At 48.3% G+C, this 17,494-nt stretch overlaps 1 protein-coding gene and 1 long non-coding RNA gene across 2 annotated transcripts in view; one reads left to right on the top strand and one right to left on the bottom strand.

Annotated features, from left to right (window-relative positions):
* Positions 1-4,638, top strand: part of LOC310700758 — a 77,599-nt gene extending 72,961 nt beyond the window's left edge. Inside the window, exon 2 of the long non-coding RNA XR_014522795.1 lies at positions 2,238-4,638. This is a non-coding gene — a long non-coding RNA (uncharacterized lncRNA). The remainder of the gene's footprint in view (positions 1-2,237) is intronic.
* A 7,244-nt stretch (positions 4,639-11,882) lies between these two features.
* Positions 11,883-17,080, bottom strand: CBX8 (chromobox 8). The gene is made up of 5 exons (XM_083490639.1): positions 16,683-17,080; positions 16,032-16,075; positions 15,741-15,806; positions 15,542-15,608; positions 11,883-15,309 (listed from the first exon to the last, which is right to left on the bottom strand). The coding sequence occupies exons 1-5, from the start codon at positions 16,749-16,751 to the stop codon at positions 14,461-14,463; spliced, it is 1,095 nt and encodes a 364-aa protein (XP_083346765.1). The 5' UTR covers positions 16,752-17,080; the 3' UTR covers positions 11,883-14,460.
* Positions 17,081-17,494: the final 414 nt, after the last annotated feature.

The raw sequence follows: 17,494 nt of genomic DNA, 5'->3' as shown, positions 1-17,494 counted from the left end.
GAGTCTGTTTTGCTTCTCCCAAAATAGATGTTTCCTATGGGTCAAACCTGTAATCCAGGTTTGTGCTAGCACCGAGCAGCATGTTTATTTCCGTCAGAATTTCACTTGTGTCCCTTCTAGCTTGCCAGGACTTCAGCATATCCCAAGACCATAGCATGCTCAGAGGGGGAAATGGGTAGGAGCAGAGAATGTCTAGATCAGGGGTTGCTAGCCAGTGAGTTTTCTGTACCAAAGGTTTTCTGTACACCCAAAAAAAAATTAACTATTTAGCATTATTCATTTTTGTTAAGCAAATTAAAAACTGTTTTACCGGGGTGATCCCCACTGTGGTGCTGTGATGTTCCCACTGACATGCTATGGAAAGTCAGCCAGTCCTCAAAAAAATACTGTATTTTTCGCTCTATAAGACGCACCTTTTCCCTCCTAAAAGTAAGGGAAAATGTGTGTGCTTCTTAAGGAGCGAATGCAGGCTTCGCACGGCTATTCCAGAAGCCAGAACAGCAAGAGGGATTGCTGCACAGCAGTCCCTCTTGCTGTTCTGCCTTCTAGGATTCAGAATATTTTGTTTCTTGTTTCCCTCCTCCAAAAACTAGGTGTGTGTTATGAACAGGTGCGTCTTATAGAGCGAAAAATACGGTATGCGCCTTTGGCTTGCAAAGGCACCATTTCATTCTCTGCTGTTGCACCATTCCAAGAAGGTCTTTCCTACTTGTTTCCTCAGCCCTATGACCTTGGAATGGTGCTGTGCTGCACTGAGCTGATCGGGAGAATGAGGCAGGGAGGAGCTGTCTACTTTCATCTGCCTGTGCATGCAAGTGAAGGGAGCATTGGCCACACTGCAGCCAGTGAAAAGGGTTAGCCTCTCCAGGTCTCCATTATTTATAATGCAATGCTTTCAAACCTTGGCTACAAGAACATGCAGCTGTGTAGCTTTCATAATCCTAGGGTGTATGAACATTAAAATACTTGTTTATAGGAGCTCCTCAAGGACAAATGGGTGTGTCCCAGGCTTAATTGTTCTGAAAGTTGAACAGGTTGTGTTTGCATCTTAGTTGGTAGTATGACTGTCATAATATCACCCAGGCCCTAGTTTGCAACCTTTGGACCTTTAAAAAAAAGAAGTGGTTTGGCCTTCCAGTTTTCCTGTTTACTCACTACTGCCACATGAGTTTCCAAACAAGGATATTTATATGCCTTAAAATAAAATAAGGATGAGAAAGGAAGGTGCAAACCTTTTGGGGATATTGTGCCAATTACACTTGGGTTCACTGCAGCTGTGTATGGAATTGGATATTAAAGCAGGTTGGTTCATTCAACCTTGCTTATGCAGAAGTAAATCCCATGGAAACCAATGGGTTTTGTTTCCAAGTAACTGAAATTATAAACCAGGTGCAGGTTGATAATGAAGCAGTGATTGTTTAAGTTTTGGTTAGAAACACTAGCCTGGATTCAACATTACATTAGTGGAAGCCATCAAATAGGCTCTCGCTAACTCACTGGGACTTTTCCCCTCTCCTTACCGCCAAATCCACTCTCAAGAATTGGGAGAACCCCCAGAATAGTGCTTGGGGGGGGAGGAGGAGAGGGGAGAACCGTTCCCTCTGGTGAGGAGGAATCCTTGCACCGGCAGAACACTTGTATTAGACAGTTGATGCATTGGACCTTCTCTTCAGAAGGAAGCTAAATAGGTGGCTTGTACATTGTTCAGAGAGCTTTCTATGTTTTGGTGAGATTGAAGTACTAATTGCTAGAGTGCGCACAATAGTGGTTCTAAAAACATACTTTAGAGTAACAGTATAATTCCATTAAGGAACTTTGCCCAGACCAGAGTAAAGAGTCCCTTCTTCTAAATGAAAAGCATCCTTGTATATAGCCTTAGAAATGGAAGGAAGCATTTATTCTGAATATGCAGGTGCACTTCACAAGGGTCTACACTTCTCTGCCCATTTATTGTTCTCCATTCAGGTGTCCTTGTTTTTTGTTGGCCTTGCAGAATAGGGACTTGTGTCTTAAAGCCGAGGCTCTAAACCATTGGGCAAGACGTTATGGTCATATTACTGACCTATAGCTTTAGAATACAGTGGTACCTTGGGTTACATACGCTTCAGGTTACAGACTCCACTAACCCAGAAATAGTGCTTCAGGTTAAGAACTTTGCTTCAGGGTGAGAACAGAAATCGTGCTCCGGCGGCACGGCAGCAGCAGGAGGCCCCATTAACTAAAGTAGTGAAGAACAGGTTAAGAACGGACCTCCAGAACGAATTAAGTACTTAACCCGAGGTACCACTGTATCTGCTTCAAGACACTTGGAGCCCTGTTTTATAATGGCCACTTCTGTTCATTTGTTGTGTTGTGCTTTTGTTTTGCCCCAGGATTAATCCTCAGGGTCTACATGGCCTTAGCACACAGGGGTCTTGTTTTTCTTCTCAGCAAAGCATGAATGTCTCACTTTGTGGGTGCCAAAATGCAACAATATGTTTTGTTGGTCTCTCTTAGTATAAGCTCAGCCAATGAATTCTCCATTTGGAAGGCTGAAGGCCCTCCACTAGCCAATAATTTGAAAGCTCTTGCCAATGCCTGGCCCAGACTTAGAGTCCTAAATGTCGTCGTGTTCTTTGTCATGCAGTTGGCAGGTCTTGTTTTTGCAGTCACAGAGAGGGATTTCATAAACTTCAATTGCCTGCTATCTCATTGACTTTGCTGTGCATCAAGTGTTTATCGCATACTTGGTTTCCGTGAATCTTGATTGCTTTTGATTTCTGCAGTGTGCCTTCTGGAGAAGTGTGCTTGCTGGCAGCAGTCTGATGCTGATGCCACAATGAGGTGGCTATTAAAGCCTTAGAGGGCCAAGGTTCTGTAGGAGAGAGACTTCATACTATCCTAGTGTACATGCTGTTTTGTCCCTTTCAGCTAATCAAAATGGCAGCTGTCTTCTAGAAAGACATGGCAGCCTCCTGTTTTGCCGAGGCCATCCCCTTTCCATAAGGGGGGGAAGCATGCATGCTGTATTGGTTAATTGATGACATCCATTGATACAGCTGAGAATTCGGGAGCAGAAACGAGCTTTTCCTCCATCCAGAAACCCTACTGGCTCAAATATAATCTCTTAAACCCTCTCTATGTTATGTGTGTATACCTGTGTTACACAGAGCTTGCAGTGTTGTAACTTACATCAGTATATTTTCCATTTTGCCTCTGTACATCCTGTTTTCTTCTAACTTTTGCTAGGCACCTAACCTGTGCCATCGGTTGGTTTTCTAGATAAGCTTCTTCTGTCAACACAACCTGAAATATACAACCATTTCCTCTTACTGAGGGGCATCCCTGCCTGTTTCGAACTTCTGTACAATTTTCTTGGGATTCTTGACTTTTGCTCTTCAGACACTGCCATTGTAGACAAGCTTATATTCCACAGCTTGCCTGGAAAATTGAAGAGCCTGTTGCTCTCTTTACCTTAGAAGTTCTAATGCTGTGCCTTTCTATTAACCAGCTATTTCAATTCCAAAGTCTGTAATCTTGAAAACGCCTTACTAACCAGCAAGGTGATCCACTCTTCTGACAACTTGAGTTGACTCCATTCAGTTGCTTAATGTGGAAGTAAGTGAAACATTTAAGAAGGGGGGGGGAATCTAGTTGACAAGTTGTGAATTCATATACAGTTTAATCTGTTGTGGCAAATTGGTGCTGACCATGTTTACCAGTTGATAAAGTTAGTATTCAAAGCCTACCTTTATATATTTTTCTTAGGTTTGCTGCTATGTGTCTTGAGTATATTAGTTGTGTGGCAAACTGCTGTTTAAAGTCTTGTCACTACTTTCTCAATTTTTGAAAGAGTTTTTGTTAAAAATAAAAAAACATGAATAATGCTACAGTATTTGTATATCAAATGGATATTTTTCATCTGGAATAATTAAGTTGCTCTTTTGCATTGGCTGGAAGAAGTTATCCGTTTTAAGTCACTTGGTTAAAGGTGTAGTATGCACAGTACCAAAACTATAAAATTAAAAAAAATCACAAAACCGATTTAGTTTTATATTTTGCTGTTCACGTTCCTATAATATTCAGTGTACCAGTTCTGCATTCAAGAAGAATTGCTTTTACAAGAAGGAAACTTGTGAGAATTGGTCCTGTGCTTTTTGTAATGTGTGTCAATCACTGTGTTTAATTTTTTTTAAAAGCCAAATAGTTCTTGTATGACATTTTCTAATTGCTTTAACTAGAGCTGTTCCTTTGCTTTTATGCTAAGAGAACAAAAGTTGGAGATGTTATTACCCTGGGAAAGCTTAGGTTCTTTGTTAGAGTGGGACAGACTTTCCAGCCAGAATATTAAATAAGGCTGAAAGCAATGTCTGCCCATTGATCTCACTGTGGGTTCATTGCTCCATTTGGGGTTTGTTTGCTTGACCCTGGCTGGCTGGCTTTGCTTGCTTCTCTTGTGTGATGTCTTATCTTCCAGTTTCCTTTGGCCATTAACTTTAGTTTAGGCTTGAGATTTCTAGGCTGTTTTGTGTGTTTGTTTTTTTTAATTTATTTTACAGGTTAAAAGGGCTCCTAGAAGATGCTATGCTGGACAATTTTTGTATAACTTTCAATTCATTGTTTTAGTATCAATAAATATTTTTTTAACTTTTCAGCTCACTGTGGCCTATGCATAGTTCAATTCCTGTACTTGAATTGATTGGTTGTATTTCTGTGTGCAACTTTCCATTCGGATGGATCCCAAATACTTCCTTCTCCACTGTACTCTTTCCCCCACCGAAAGAGAGAGAGAGAAATTATAAGGTACTAGTGCATTTAAATACTGGGCAAAAGAACTACCTAATGTATCAGTAGATGTACACAAGAAAAGAAAAACAGTCAAGTCCTTCTGCTCATCTGACGACTTGTGGAACATTCTTTATAACATCTTGTATAACACCCTGGCACTATCAACTGACAATTAACAGGTGCAGAGCCGGTTCTGCCATTAGGCAGTTTGAGGTGGCTGCCTCAGGTTGCAGAAGACCCCAAGGTAGCAGCCCCACAGGCTCCCTGCCACTGCTGTCAGCTGAATTTATATCTGAAATCATGTGAGATCTCATCCAAATTTTGCACTTACAACCAGCACCGCTTCTCTGCTGATGGCAAAAGCGGCGCCAGTGGCAAAAGGTATGGAGGCGGCAGGGCAGGGAAAGGTGACACGCCCTGTTTTGCCTCAAGCCCTGAACAGGTGTGTCCACAAATTACCGTAATCTAATGTTTATTTTCATCTCATCCACGTGACTTGCTAGAAGAAATTTCTACAGATAATTGGAGTGTTTTCTAACACAACCTGCCTAATTGTGTGTGTGTGTGTGTGTGTGTGTTTGTAAGAGAGAGAGAGAGAGAGAGAGAGAGAGAGAGAGAGAGAGAATATCTCAGCTGAATCATGCCATGATCAAATCCCTAGACTCTTAACATCCAAACACTACAGTACAAGTCTTTGACTTTACTACTACTGCAGCTGCCCGGGCCCAGAGCAACTCCCATACAAAGCTGCTGGCTATTCTCTCTCTAAATGCGGCATTGTGGGAATCTGCTCAGGAGTCAGTGCTCTACTGCCAAAGGGCCTCTAGTGGCCAGAGCCGGTCCTGCTGCCGAATGTGGCAGCGAAGCTCTCCGGGAAGGGAATCGAAAGCGTCTAACGCCTGCGTGAGCCCAGAAAACAAGTCACAACTCCGTTTCTTCAGTGGCCCGTTCTTTGAGCCCGCGGTGGCTCCTGTGGTGCTATGTTGACCCGGTTAAAAGGAGCAACGGTAGTTTATAAGCCGCTTGGCTCGGGGGAGTCGGTGGAAAGGGGTGGATCCCTACATTTTCCACCTCCACAGTCTTCCAAAAGTCAACAGTGTAGGAAGTGGGGTAATAAATAGCAGCTGAAGCGCAGCATCTGCAGTATGGGAGAGAAGATGAGAAAGGGCCACGCCTCTCAATGGAGGACTCCCATCAGTCCCCATCCAGCACGGCCATGGTCACGGGGATTACGAGAGTTGTAGTCCAAGGGCGTTTGGGAGGCCACAGGTTGCCTGACCACCCCTGTTTGTGTCACCCGGGGGCCGATTAACTTGGCAGACATTTGCCTCCTGGCGAGCTCATTCCCAGGCTGATCCCGCAGGGATGATCTAGCCATTTCCACCGGCTGTTCCTCAAGCCCAAGAGGCCGCTGGATGCTGCAGTCGACTTAAATTTTCTACTGCTTAGGCATACCGCTGAATAAAGTTCGCTGCTGAGCCAAGAGAGCTTTCTTACGGGTATCTTCCCCTATATAAATTGCTGTGGGTGGAATGAGAGACTTTCCCTGCGGGACTCGAGGCCGAATCGGGAGTTTCCCAAGTCCATGCGCGTCCCTTATGAAGAAGAATTGCGGTTCCTTTGATGTTCCAACGACTTGCTCTTGAGTAATTGGCTGAAGCGAAAAACCTGTACTGGAACATTTGCTCCATAATTAAACGTGGTAAAAATCCTCTCCTCCTACCTCCTTTTCTTGCAACGTTGCATGGCCGCTGCAACATTCCTCTTTTTGCTTGGGGAGGGGAAAGACGTGGATGATCCTTCCTCCCCTCGGGCTACCTGGTTCTCTCTGAAATAAAGGCTGCAGCCGCACCGAGTTTGTGCTTCGGCCCATCCACGGACACATTGCCATCTTCAAGGGACGTGGACTGTTTGAACCCCGCGCCGACTGGTGGTTGCGCTCTCGCGCTCTTCCTTTCCCCTCAGATTGCAGCGGAGGCTGCTCCATTTGGGCAAACGAGGCACAGCCCCTCAGCCGGTCCCCCACCCCCACTTCTTGCCTTCCTTGCTGACTTGCCCCCAGCCCAGTGGGCAGCACTGCCCGTCAGCTTCCTCCCCCTCTCTGCCGCCCTTTGTAGGCCTCAGCAGGGAAGAGGAGGGGGGCAAAACCTGTTATCTGCCCGGCTTTACCCCCGCCCTGCCGTCCCTGCCCAGGGGGCACCAGCCACCGCTGCCCCCTTGGTTAAGTCCAGAGTAAATCCCTCTGGTCTTTGTCCATGGAGTTTTCTTGGCAGGGATGGAGTGGCTTGCCTGTTCCTACTCCAGGTGGATCACGTTTGGTCAAAACTCTCCACTATGACCTGTCCATCTTGGGTGGCCCTGCACGGCATAGCTCATAGCTTCTCTGAGTTATTCAAGCCCCTTCGCCACGGCAAGGCAGTTAAAGAAGGCTGATCACCGAAGAATTGATGCTTTTGAATTATGGTGCTGGAGGAGACTCTTGAGAGTCCCATGGACTGCAAGAAGATCAAACCTATCCATTCTGAAGGAAATCAGCCCCGAGTGCTCACTGGAAGGACAGATCCTGAAGCTGAGGCTCCAATACTTTGGCCACCTCATGAGAAGAGAAGACTCCCTGGAAAAAACCCTGATGTTGGGAAAGATGGAGGGCACAAGGAGAAGGGGACGACAGAGGACGAGATGGTTGGACAGTGTTCTCGAAGCTACCACCATGAGTTTGACCAAACTGCGGGAGGCAGTGGAAGACAGGAGTGCCTGGCGTCATGAACCATGGGGTCACGAAGAGTCGGACACGACTAAACGACTAAACAACAACAACAAATCCCTCTGGAAGGGCTATTCTGCCCTAGTCGACACGGAGAAAGGAAAGGGGCCCGGCGTAGTCTCCGCATCTCTCTGTAGTCCAGAATTGAAAAAGCCACGCTGTCAAAATAAATCCTGGACGGCTAAGGGGATGGATGGATCCCTGTTCCTCTCAAGCTTGGGGAAGTCCGAAACGTGAAAACTCAGCAGTTCCATATCAAGGAGGGAAAGCAAATTGCAGCGGTTCCAAACACAGCTTGCATAGCACCTCCTAACGAGGGAAGTCGCAATCCTAAAAACAACAAAATACAGGTCTCGCCGCCTTTCCTAAAAACAGCGGAGGAGACGGCGAGTTCCTTGGCTATCTTTAGGAAAGGACTCCAAGACCCGGAGTAACTGGATCCCTGCCAGAAACTGAATCAGATCTTTCCTCCCACACCGGCAGCGCATAGGAAGCGAGGCTGGATGCGCAGGGCGCAACGGGGGGGGGGGGTGCTGGCGATAGCGAGAGAGGCGCCTTCCCACGCGACGGGGGTGACCAGCCTTGGCAACTGAACTGCATCCGGGACAGGACTTTCGTGTCAGCTCAAACCTCGTGACACCTGGGCGCCAAGCTCAACTCAGTGCAGACATTGACAAGGAAGAGGTGGAAGCATTGCAGAGATGAATGCTCACCCTCAGCTCCGAATGGCCCAAGGCACCGCCTTCAATTGTCTTAGAATCACAGAATCGCAGAGTTAGAAGGGACCCCCCCCCCCCTTGAGACTGTTCCTTGAGCTCCTCTAGCACCTTCACGCAGGAGGCCGTGAGCAGCCTTGAACACAACGGGAAACAAAGAACGCTGCCTGAGCCAGACCGCCGGCTTATCTAAGTCGGTCCTTGCCTACACTGGTTGGCAGCAGCTCTCCTGGGGACATTCCAAGCCACGCCGGGAATTGAACCAAAGCACCTCTTCATGCAAGGCTGAGCTACCAGTCTGGTGCCCGGCTCTCCCTTTTGGACAAAGAGGGGAGTCGGTGTTTTGAAAGGAATACGGGCTTCCGTGGTACCCTCGGTTACAGACGCTTCAGGTTACAGACTCCGCTAACCCAGAAATAGTGCTTCGGGTTAAGAACTTTGCTTCAGGATGAGAACAGAAATCGTGCAGCGGCGGCGCAGCGGCAGCAGGAGGCCCCATTAGCTAAAGTGATGCTTCAGGTTTAGAACAGTTTCAGGTTAAGAACGGACCTCTGGAACGAATTAAGTTCTTAACCCGAGGTACCATTGTGTTCTGCCTTGATCTCAGTAAGGGAACAGTCGTGGCTGAGCTGATCTTTCCGGCAGGAGACGCAGAGGCACCGTGCAGGGACTACTAAAACCATCGGACGAACACGAGCGGGCAGAACCGGGTTCAAATCTCCGCTCAAGCCAGAAACTCATTGGCTGGCCATTGGATCCTCTCTCTCTCCCGATCCCTAATGTTGTTTTAAAGAGGACAAGTGGGAGAAGAGAGACCTCGCTTTGCCCCCCTCGAGTTGCTTTGGAGAAAAGATACGGTAAGAATCATAGGAGCCAACCTCTAGTGGCCGAGGGGTCTTTGCCCCCCCATAAAATATTTGAGGGGGCCCACAAAGTTGATGGGCATTGCCATTCAAATGATGATAGATTACGTGGGGCGGGGCTTACCTTCCTCCCCCCCCCCACCCAAATATTTTTCTTCAGGTTGTTAAGAATGGTCCTAAATAAATATGGATGAGATGCTTCCAAATCCGGAGCCTTTGGGCGCATCCTTCATGAGGACTGGGTGCTTCTTTGAAGGACCACGCAACCCAACTTAGGTGTCAGCTGCCCACAAAATTCCCCGTGAAGAGGCCGGGCACCCACACATTTCGGCGCCAGGGCCATGCACGCAGCATGACACACCCACAGCCCCGGGAACCCACGGTCGCGGGACCAAGCTGGCTCTTCTGCTACCGAACCAGCGTTTCTGGGCTTGCTAATTGCTGGCTTGGCGTCGCGCACAGCCGAAGGGAAACACGCCGCAGCAAACAATAATTAAGCGAGCACCGCGTCTACGGGGAAGGAGACGCTCCCGACCAAAACTTGGCTTTTCTGATAGAGCTGATCGCTGTCCTTTCTCAGCGTGAGACATTCAGGGTCCAAGATGGCCCGAGATGGCTGGGATGCAAGACTAGGTGGGAGAGAACGGGGCGAGAGTGGAAACTCTACCTCCAGGAAAATCCTAAAATTAAATCATCCAGTCGCTCTGGAGTTGCCCCTCTCTGTCCTTCCACCCACCCCCGTTTTGTTGTTGTTTTTCCCGAAGGTAAGGCGACTTCGGGGGGGGGGGCACGCTTATAATTCAGAAGTTTCTTAATGAAATGCAAGCCGCGGTTCGTTCCGTGGCTACTGGCTCATCGCTCGCTTGAGAGAGGCTTTTATCCCGCTTAAATATGCGGTAGTTGCTGCTACTCATACCGACGACCCGCAGCAACATGAGCTTACTCCTGAGTAAGGTAAACGACTTCACGGACCCCCAAGACAAAGAGAGCTAAGAGATAGGGTGGCCGTGGCTGTTCTCAGAGGCGGCCAGCGCGAGTTGTACTCTTTTTTTTTTCTTCTTCTTCTTTTTAGCAGGAAAGATCCCGGGGTGCCGGACGGCCTTTATCTTTCCCCAAGCCAGAGTGCTGCCTGCAGGATCCCACTTGAATCCGGGAAGCTCAGATTCAAATCCCCACTCAGCGAAGAAACTCAGCCTACCCTCCCTCTCAGGGTTGTTGTGCCATAATGTACGAGAAGGAGGATGGGATGAAAAGTTAACTTTTTCAGATCAGGCGTCGGCTGTTCTCCTTCAGGGAGGGTTGTCCTTTAACTCCCCCCGCTCCATCCTCTCCCCACCCCCGCCCAAGTGACCACGGAAGGTTATTCTAAGTCTAAGGCATCGAATGACAGCCGCCCTTGGGTGCTCCGCAGTCTGGCCAGATTAGCAGAACTCCTGCGCATTTCGCTCTGTCTGTTCATGGGAGAAGATAGCTAGGACTTGGGGAGACCCGCAGAGGACGCTCGGCATGAAAACGACTTCTGCTTCCCCAGAGCTGCCAGAAATGCGATAGTACTCTCCTAGCAACGTCAAGGCTAGCGGAGAGGGGGGAGGCTATGGAGGCAGTTCCGGAGAGAGCAAGAGGACGCTTCTCCACTGCTGTTATCTCCATAGCTAACCTTGAGCTGCAGCCGCTCCTTAATCCTAAACGAAGCGCAGCAGGCCGAGGGCTGTCCGGCCCTGTTCTGCTCGAGCTTGCCGTCCTTGCATTTAAAATCTGAGGTGGGGGCGCTTTTCCTACTCTTGGTTCGTACTTTACTTCAAGCTCTCCAGACTGGCGATGCAGAGACTGCTCCTCTAAAGGTTAAGATAGGGCTTTCCTTCCCGTTTACTTCGCATTTGCTCAGTTTAGAGCATTACTTGGTGTGTGATCCCACTGATGACTTGGCTAAGAGGAAAACTTGCATCGTGTGAGCATTTCCTACCATTGAAGTCAATGGGAACGGGAATGACCCCCCCCGCGATTTTGTTGGATGCAATAACGCGCGCGCCCGCGCGCACACACACACTCCTGGCCCCGCTCCACTTAGAAACCTAGGAGAACCGCTTAGGAACCTGCGAGGGGGAAAGTCCGAGATGGACCCCTGCCTTTCAGTGTTCACCAATGCAGCTTCCACTACTTGGTGAGTATCAGCTGAGCAACAAATAAAAATAATAGGGTTCTACTCTCGTTTTTAACCTCCGGTATATTCAGGTCACTGTTGGAATGAGTGGCAGGGAGGTCTTAGACTGGAAATAATGTGGCAACAGGATGGGAGTTAAAAAAAACAGGGCGGTATAAGCAGAGAGACCAAAGCAAACCACTGGGAGAAATTCCTAGCCCAGTTCCCTTTCTAGTCTGGTAATAAATTTTATCATCTGGCTGGGCTATAGTTCAGTCTACCTATGGAGATCTAGGTCTCTTCCAGGGCTTAAATGTCTTCTTAAGCTGCCCCCGCCTCCCCTTGAGAGATGTGTTCCAACAAAGATAGTCACAGGCAGCATCTTTTCCCCTTGACTGAAACATCTCACTCAGGAAATGGTACCCAGCACAGCCCCCTCTGGTTACTGCAGCAGAAGCACTGCTGAGTCAGCAAAAGTGGCCCAGTCCCCTCCCCGCCTCTCCCCCCCCCAACCCAGCCACAAGCCTTTCCAGCAGGGAAACACATTGCCAGCAGCCCTCTGAATTGCGAATGGGGGGGGGGTTGCATCTCTCTTGCACTCCACAGAGCAACAAACAAAACAAAGCCAAGTCTCTATTTACAAAGTCGTATATATATTTCAGTTCACATAAAAAGCAGGTACTGTATTAGACATTCAACACTGGCCGAAGACACCTACTTAAGCTTCACTTCTGAGACTTGTTAGGCCAGATCCATGATTATAGGTTTTGTATTTTCTTTTCCTTTTTTTTTTTACAAAGAGAATTAAATAACTCACACGCACATACATTCAATATATGTAACTATGTACATACACATATACACCCACATGTATGTTTAGCTTTTATATACCCATGGGCGTGCGTCGAGAGACACACGTCCTCCGTCAGTGGCACAGAGCCACCTTTGACACCTGAGGAGGTAGGGACCGCATTTGTGATCTATTTTCAACCCAAGAGGCATTCCTCCTGGCCACTACCCTTTCCCCAACCCCAAACCCTCCAGCCTCTGTAGCAGGACTACAGAAACCTTTGTCAACATACAAAAAGCTGACATACATATTCCCCACCCACCCCATGTAGGAGAACTGAACGCATCTGCAGTTTGTTTCATGAAGTTTTTGAACTGAGTTTGCAATATTGGCTTCATTTTAGAAAGGAGGGGACAGAAAACAAGAACCTGACTTACTTCCCTCATTAAAGTCCCAACAAAAATCCCCGCATTTGTTTCGTTGGAAGAAACCTCCAAAATAATGAACAGAAGCAAGGAGGTGGGTGAAGAAGCAAGACATTTCTAGCTGATCCCAGAGAAGGAAAAGAGCCCTCCTAGTGCTTCCTTCTTACACCCAACCTTCGTCCTCCCCATGTCTCATTATGCCACATGTGCTTTCATCCCCAGCGCCGTCCCCAAATTAGAGCATGCTTTAAAAGGTTCCAGCAAGTAGGCCATTCAGAGAAAAGACAGAGAAGGCTACTCACCCCCCCCCCCCGCCAGGCCCTTGGAGACTGCTAGACAGATTTGTGCTTTTTGAACCAAGAAGAGATGCTTAAATCAATATCTATTGGGACACCACAACACCTGCTAAACACAAACGAGAGCAAAGCCAGCCTCCCATTCTGCACACATCCCCTCTTAATGTGGGAGGGTCTGACGCAGGGTTAGGAAACAAATTTGCATTCCCGGGAAAAAAACAACAACTGGAGGGAGCTGAATATAGCAACGCATTTTACAAATCTTCAAATGTCAAGAGTGCTTTATGCAAGGGAGCAGGAAAAAGGGGTTTATGTTCAGCATAAAACTGGCAGGTGAAAATAACTATTTGACTGTTGATCACAGAAAGAAGAATCTCGTGTGGGACTGGGGGTAAGGGGGGGGGGCAGAACATACTTCTTCCCAGAAAGTACAAGAGAAAGAAAGCCACATATAAACAGGCAGCTTGCTTTGTAACTGATCTTGTGCCCCCTAATTAAGTGTCTTTTAAAGAGGAGCTGCTTTCTCAGCCTCTATAATGGAGGCTTAACATTTCTGAGGAAGATAAAGATCTTCCCTAACACACCTTTTTAAAGACCCATCTAACAACCAGGGAAGAAGGTCAATTGTGGGGAAGTTGGTGGGGAAGAGAGAGGAGGTTGACTTTCAATGTAACAGCAGGATCGCCTAAAATATGAGCAGTGAGATACTTTCCTCCCCAACTTTTCTGGCATGTAAGGAATGTAAACAGATTTTTCTTTTTTTTGGAGTGACTAGGGAAGGACGAAAGAAAGAAAGAAAGAAAGAAAGAAAGAAAGAAAGAAAGACCAGAACTAGTTAAGCTAAACTATCAGCTCAGTTACTTCTCCCCACCCCCTTCTCCCCACAAGTCATTTTAAAGTGCATGACAGCAGCTACACTTTTTCGGAATCTTGAAACATACAAAGCCCCTTTTCCCTTGCAAGAAAAGGTAATTCAAGTTAATACTTCTTTGCTAAAACATCTTTCGGATTTTTGTTTTTTTTTAATTGACACGTTTTATAGCAACAACTTAAAAAAAAAACTGGAGCAAAACATATGACAGACAATACTGTAAAGTCAAGTGCTCACTTCAGCTGCCCAGCTAGAACAGTTGTGTATACAGCACACTTGATTGTACAAAGCAACACCTTATAATATAACAATCAAGAAACTGGAGACCTTTTATCGTCCCCCCAGGTGAATATAATACCCCCTATTTGCCCTCATCTTCTTTGGGGGAAGGGACAGGGTAAAAAAAAGGAAAACAAACAAACCAGAAAAAATGAAATCAATATGTTATAATTAGCTAATAAGGTCATTCACTATCTACACCTGCTCTTGCAACTGAAGTAAGACATACATCAGTTCTGTTTTTTTTTACTGTCCTTCTCCAAGAGCCTTAAATAAAAAACCAACAACTTAGAGTTGAAATATATATGTATATAGATATATATATGTATTTTTCTTTAAATAACATATTTACATCTAATAGAAAATATAACTCTAGAGATAATTTTTCCAACCAAAATTGAAATTGGTGGTGAGGGACTAAATGAATGAGTTAAGGACAGGTGTTCCCCCCTCCCCCTCCCCCAATCCTGTCCAATAAACCAAAAATCCAGAACCAGACAACAACCTCTACCCCAAACCCTTTAGATGCCTCCTCTTCTCAAAGGGAATTCATCGCTTTTCCTTGAAGAACCCTTGGTCTGTGCTGCTCTCCTTAATGGTAACTGTCAAGAAATTAGACGTCACATCAGTGACCACCACTTTCTCCAAGTTGTTGAGAGATGGGCTCCAAGCTTCCTCTTCCGGGTCACCAAGGATCCTGGAGACAGGGATGCGGGCAATGAGAGAAGGCCTGCCAGCCTGGGTCCCTATACCATCTCGGTATAAGCCGCCTTGGCTCGCAGAGCTGTGCAAGATCTTAGGGGCGCCCAAGTCCAAACTACTTTGCCCTTTCGGATCCAGAAAATCTGCCCTGTGCTTTGTTAGCCTGGGGGGGTAGGCCTCAGGTGCACACAGCTTAATGCCAGCTTCTGCTCTGGGGCTGGAGACAGCGCTGGGTAACTCAGGCTCCCGTCTCCGAGCTAACTGGATCACGCTGTGTCCTGAGCTGAATTTGGCTGTGCCCGGGTTAGCTGCCTCTTCCAGTTTTCTGGCCTTTAGGTAATCGACCACGGCCTTGTCCCCTGGTTCCACTGATTTCCGCTTGCAGGTGACGTCAGCCGATTCAGGCAGGTCTTTGTAGAGCTCTTTCCTGGGCTTGGGGCCTCGCTTTTTAAAGGCTGCTTCAGACCGGTCTTCCTCTGCCCCAATCCTGTTTTCCTGGATGGTCTCTACCCGGGAGGTGTTGGTGGTAACAGTGGCGGAGGTGCTTTGAGGGGGCAATGGGATTTGCCTCAGTCCTTCCCTAGCACGGGAAGTAGAGCCCATCTCCTGGGGGGACCTTCCTGGGTACGGCACCCGGATCCCCCTAGCAGAGTCGCTACGGAATTCATAGGTCTTAGCTTTGGCTTTTGCCTGGGCCTGCAACAGAACAGAACAGATAAAAAGGAACTGGATTGATCTAATACTTTGCCAAAGCAGCTTCATCAATTTAGCTTATAAAGCAATCACAGTGTTTGTTTTTCCCTCTGGTGCACATACAGATATAAACACAGAAATGGAATCACCCCTCATTAGCAATGCTGCTTTTTGAAAGTGATTTCTGTTACACCCAGAAGACACCTCTCTCTTTATCCTGTACACTTCCTCTTACCTTTAGCAAAAATGTTTTGGGTTTGGGGCCTCGTTTCTTAGGACCATAAAGTTCCATTTCTCTTTCCCTAAATAAGGTTTTTAAAAGGAAAAAGGGAAAAAAAAATTAAAAACCCCAGAAGATCATAGCATCAGATTAGCACTGCTCCAAAACACAGTGATATGGGTAAAAAGTAATTCCCCCTGCCTAAAGAGCATACCTTTCCTCAAAAGCTGCAAGCAGACGTGCATCTAGAATATTTTCCTCAGGTTCCCAGGTGCTGTATCTAGCCAAAGGAGAACGAAAACAAAATGAGGTGGTGTGAGGGGTTGTTTCTTTAATGCGTTCTTATTTTCCAGAACAGAACGAGTGCATGGTAACTTAAAAGATCGTCCAGTCCATCCCTCTTTCCATTAAAACACTATATTCAATTTTACTGCAAAATAAAACAAGGCCAACACCATCCTAAATACACATTCAGCTTCAAGGACTGCCTTTGACAGTTACTTACTTTTGAGACCAGCCCTTCCATTTCACAAGATATTCCATACGACCCTGCAGATGTCAAGAGGAGAAGACAAATTAGCATGCATTTCAGGAAAAGGAGGGGGCGGTCCAGAAGAATGCAATACAACGCTCAAAACCATGCTTGTAATAAAAACCAAAGGTGCACTCAAAAGCATGTGTCAGGGGTGTGGGTGTGTGCAGTGTGTATGTGTGTGTTGCTGGTGGCCAAAAGGGTGCCACAAAAATGCACACACAAGCGGCAAGGGCGGAAAGAGAGAGAGAAATCCATACATGAAAAAGGGGGCGTGCTGCAAAAAAACGTGATCAAACATGCATGCAGCGAATGCGTGCAGCGAAAGATCCGTGCAGCAGCCCGAACGGTGCATGCATGCAAAGGAAGGAGGCGCAGGAGCCGCTTTCGATGGCGGTGGCGCTGGCACCGTGCGCAACGCGAGCAGCAGCCCGGAGGAAGCGGCGGGGCTCCGGAGTGCTGCTGCTGCTGCTGCATCAGAAGGAGAAGGCAGGGGGGAGCAGCCGGGCCAGCGCCGCTCGCTCGCCTGCCTGCCTGTCTGCGGCCTCGCGCGGGGCCTGCGGGCCCGGGGGCGGCGCGCACAAAGCCCCGACGGGCGCTTCCCGTGCGCGCGAGGGCACCTACTTTGCGGATGCGTCTCTTGAGCAAGGCCTCGGCCGCGAACACCCTCTCGCCGACGGCGGAGAGCTCCATGTTTACTCGGCCGCGGGCAGCAGGAAAGCGGCGGCGGCAGCGGCGGCAGCCAGCCCAGCCCAGACCATAATACTCCGCTCGCTGACGTCAGCCGTCGCCCTCCCTCGCCTGCCTCCGCACTTGTTGCTGGCGGAGCCTGGCTGCCTGGCTGCGTGCGCGCTCGCTCCCTCGGAGCAACCGCGGCGGTGGAGGGAGAGCAGAGGAGAGAGGGAGGCCGCCGCCGCTGCCGGAGCTCCTCCGCTCGGCCTGGGCCCGGCTCTTCCCCCGGCCGCGCGGCGCCCGCCTCCCTGCGACGTGAGCCGCGTTTCAATCGCAAGGGGGCGGCGCCCAAGGAGCAGGGAGGCAGGAGGGGGCGGGCAGGCTGCGTCCCAAGGAGGAGGAGGAGGAGGAGGAGAGCAGGGAGGGGGCTCTCCGGAGGGGGGAGGGAGGAGGGGGTCCTCAGCTGTCTGGTTCTGGAGACCGGGGTGGGGGGGAGGGGTGCACATCTAGGCAGCCCTCCCCCTTTCGCAGAGAGACGCTGCAGCCTGGACTCGATGCAGCTTGCCAAGGCACTCGGGCCCACGGCCTGATCGTCTCCCTATTCACCGTGGGGTAGGGGGTGGGGGTAGGGGGCGAGGATGCGGGGTGGGGGTGGGAAGGAGGGTGGAATAAATTCAGTGGCATTTCTAGAAGCCGATGATACTATAACGGTTTTATTGTGTGTGTGTTTCAAACGACGTATTTACAAAATAAACGACGACGAC

Source organism: Podarcis liolepis (assembly GCF_965112155.1).
Source record: "Podarcis liolepis genome assembly, chromosome: 2".
NCBI lineage: Eukaryota > Metazoa > Chordata > Lepidosauria > Squamata > Lacertidae > Podarcis > Podarcis liolepis.
This window is presented reverse-complemented; position numbering and strand designations above follow the sequence as displayed.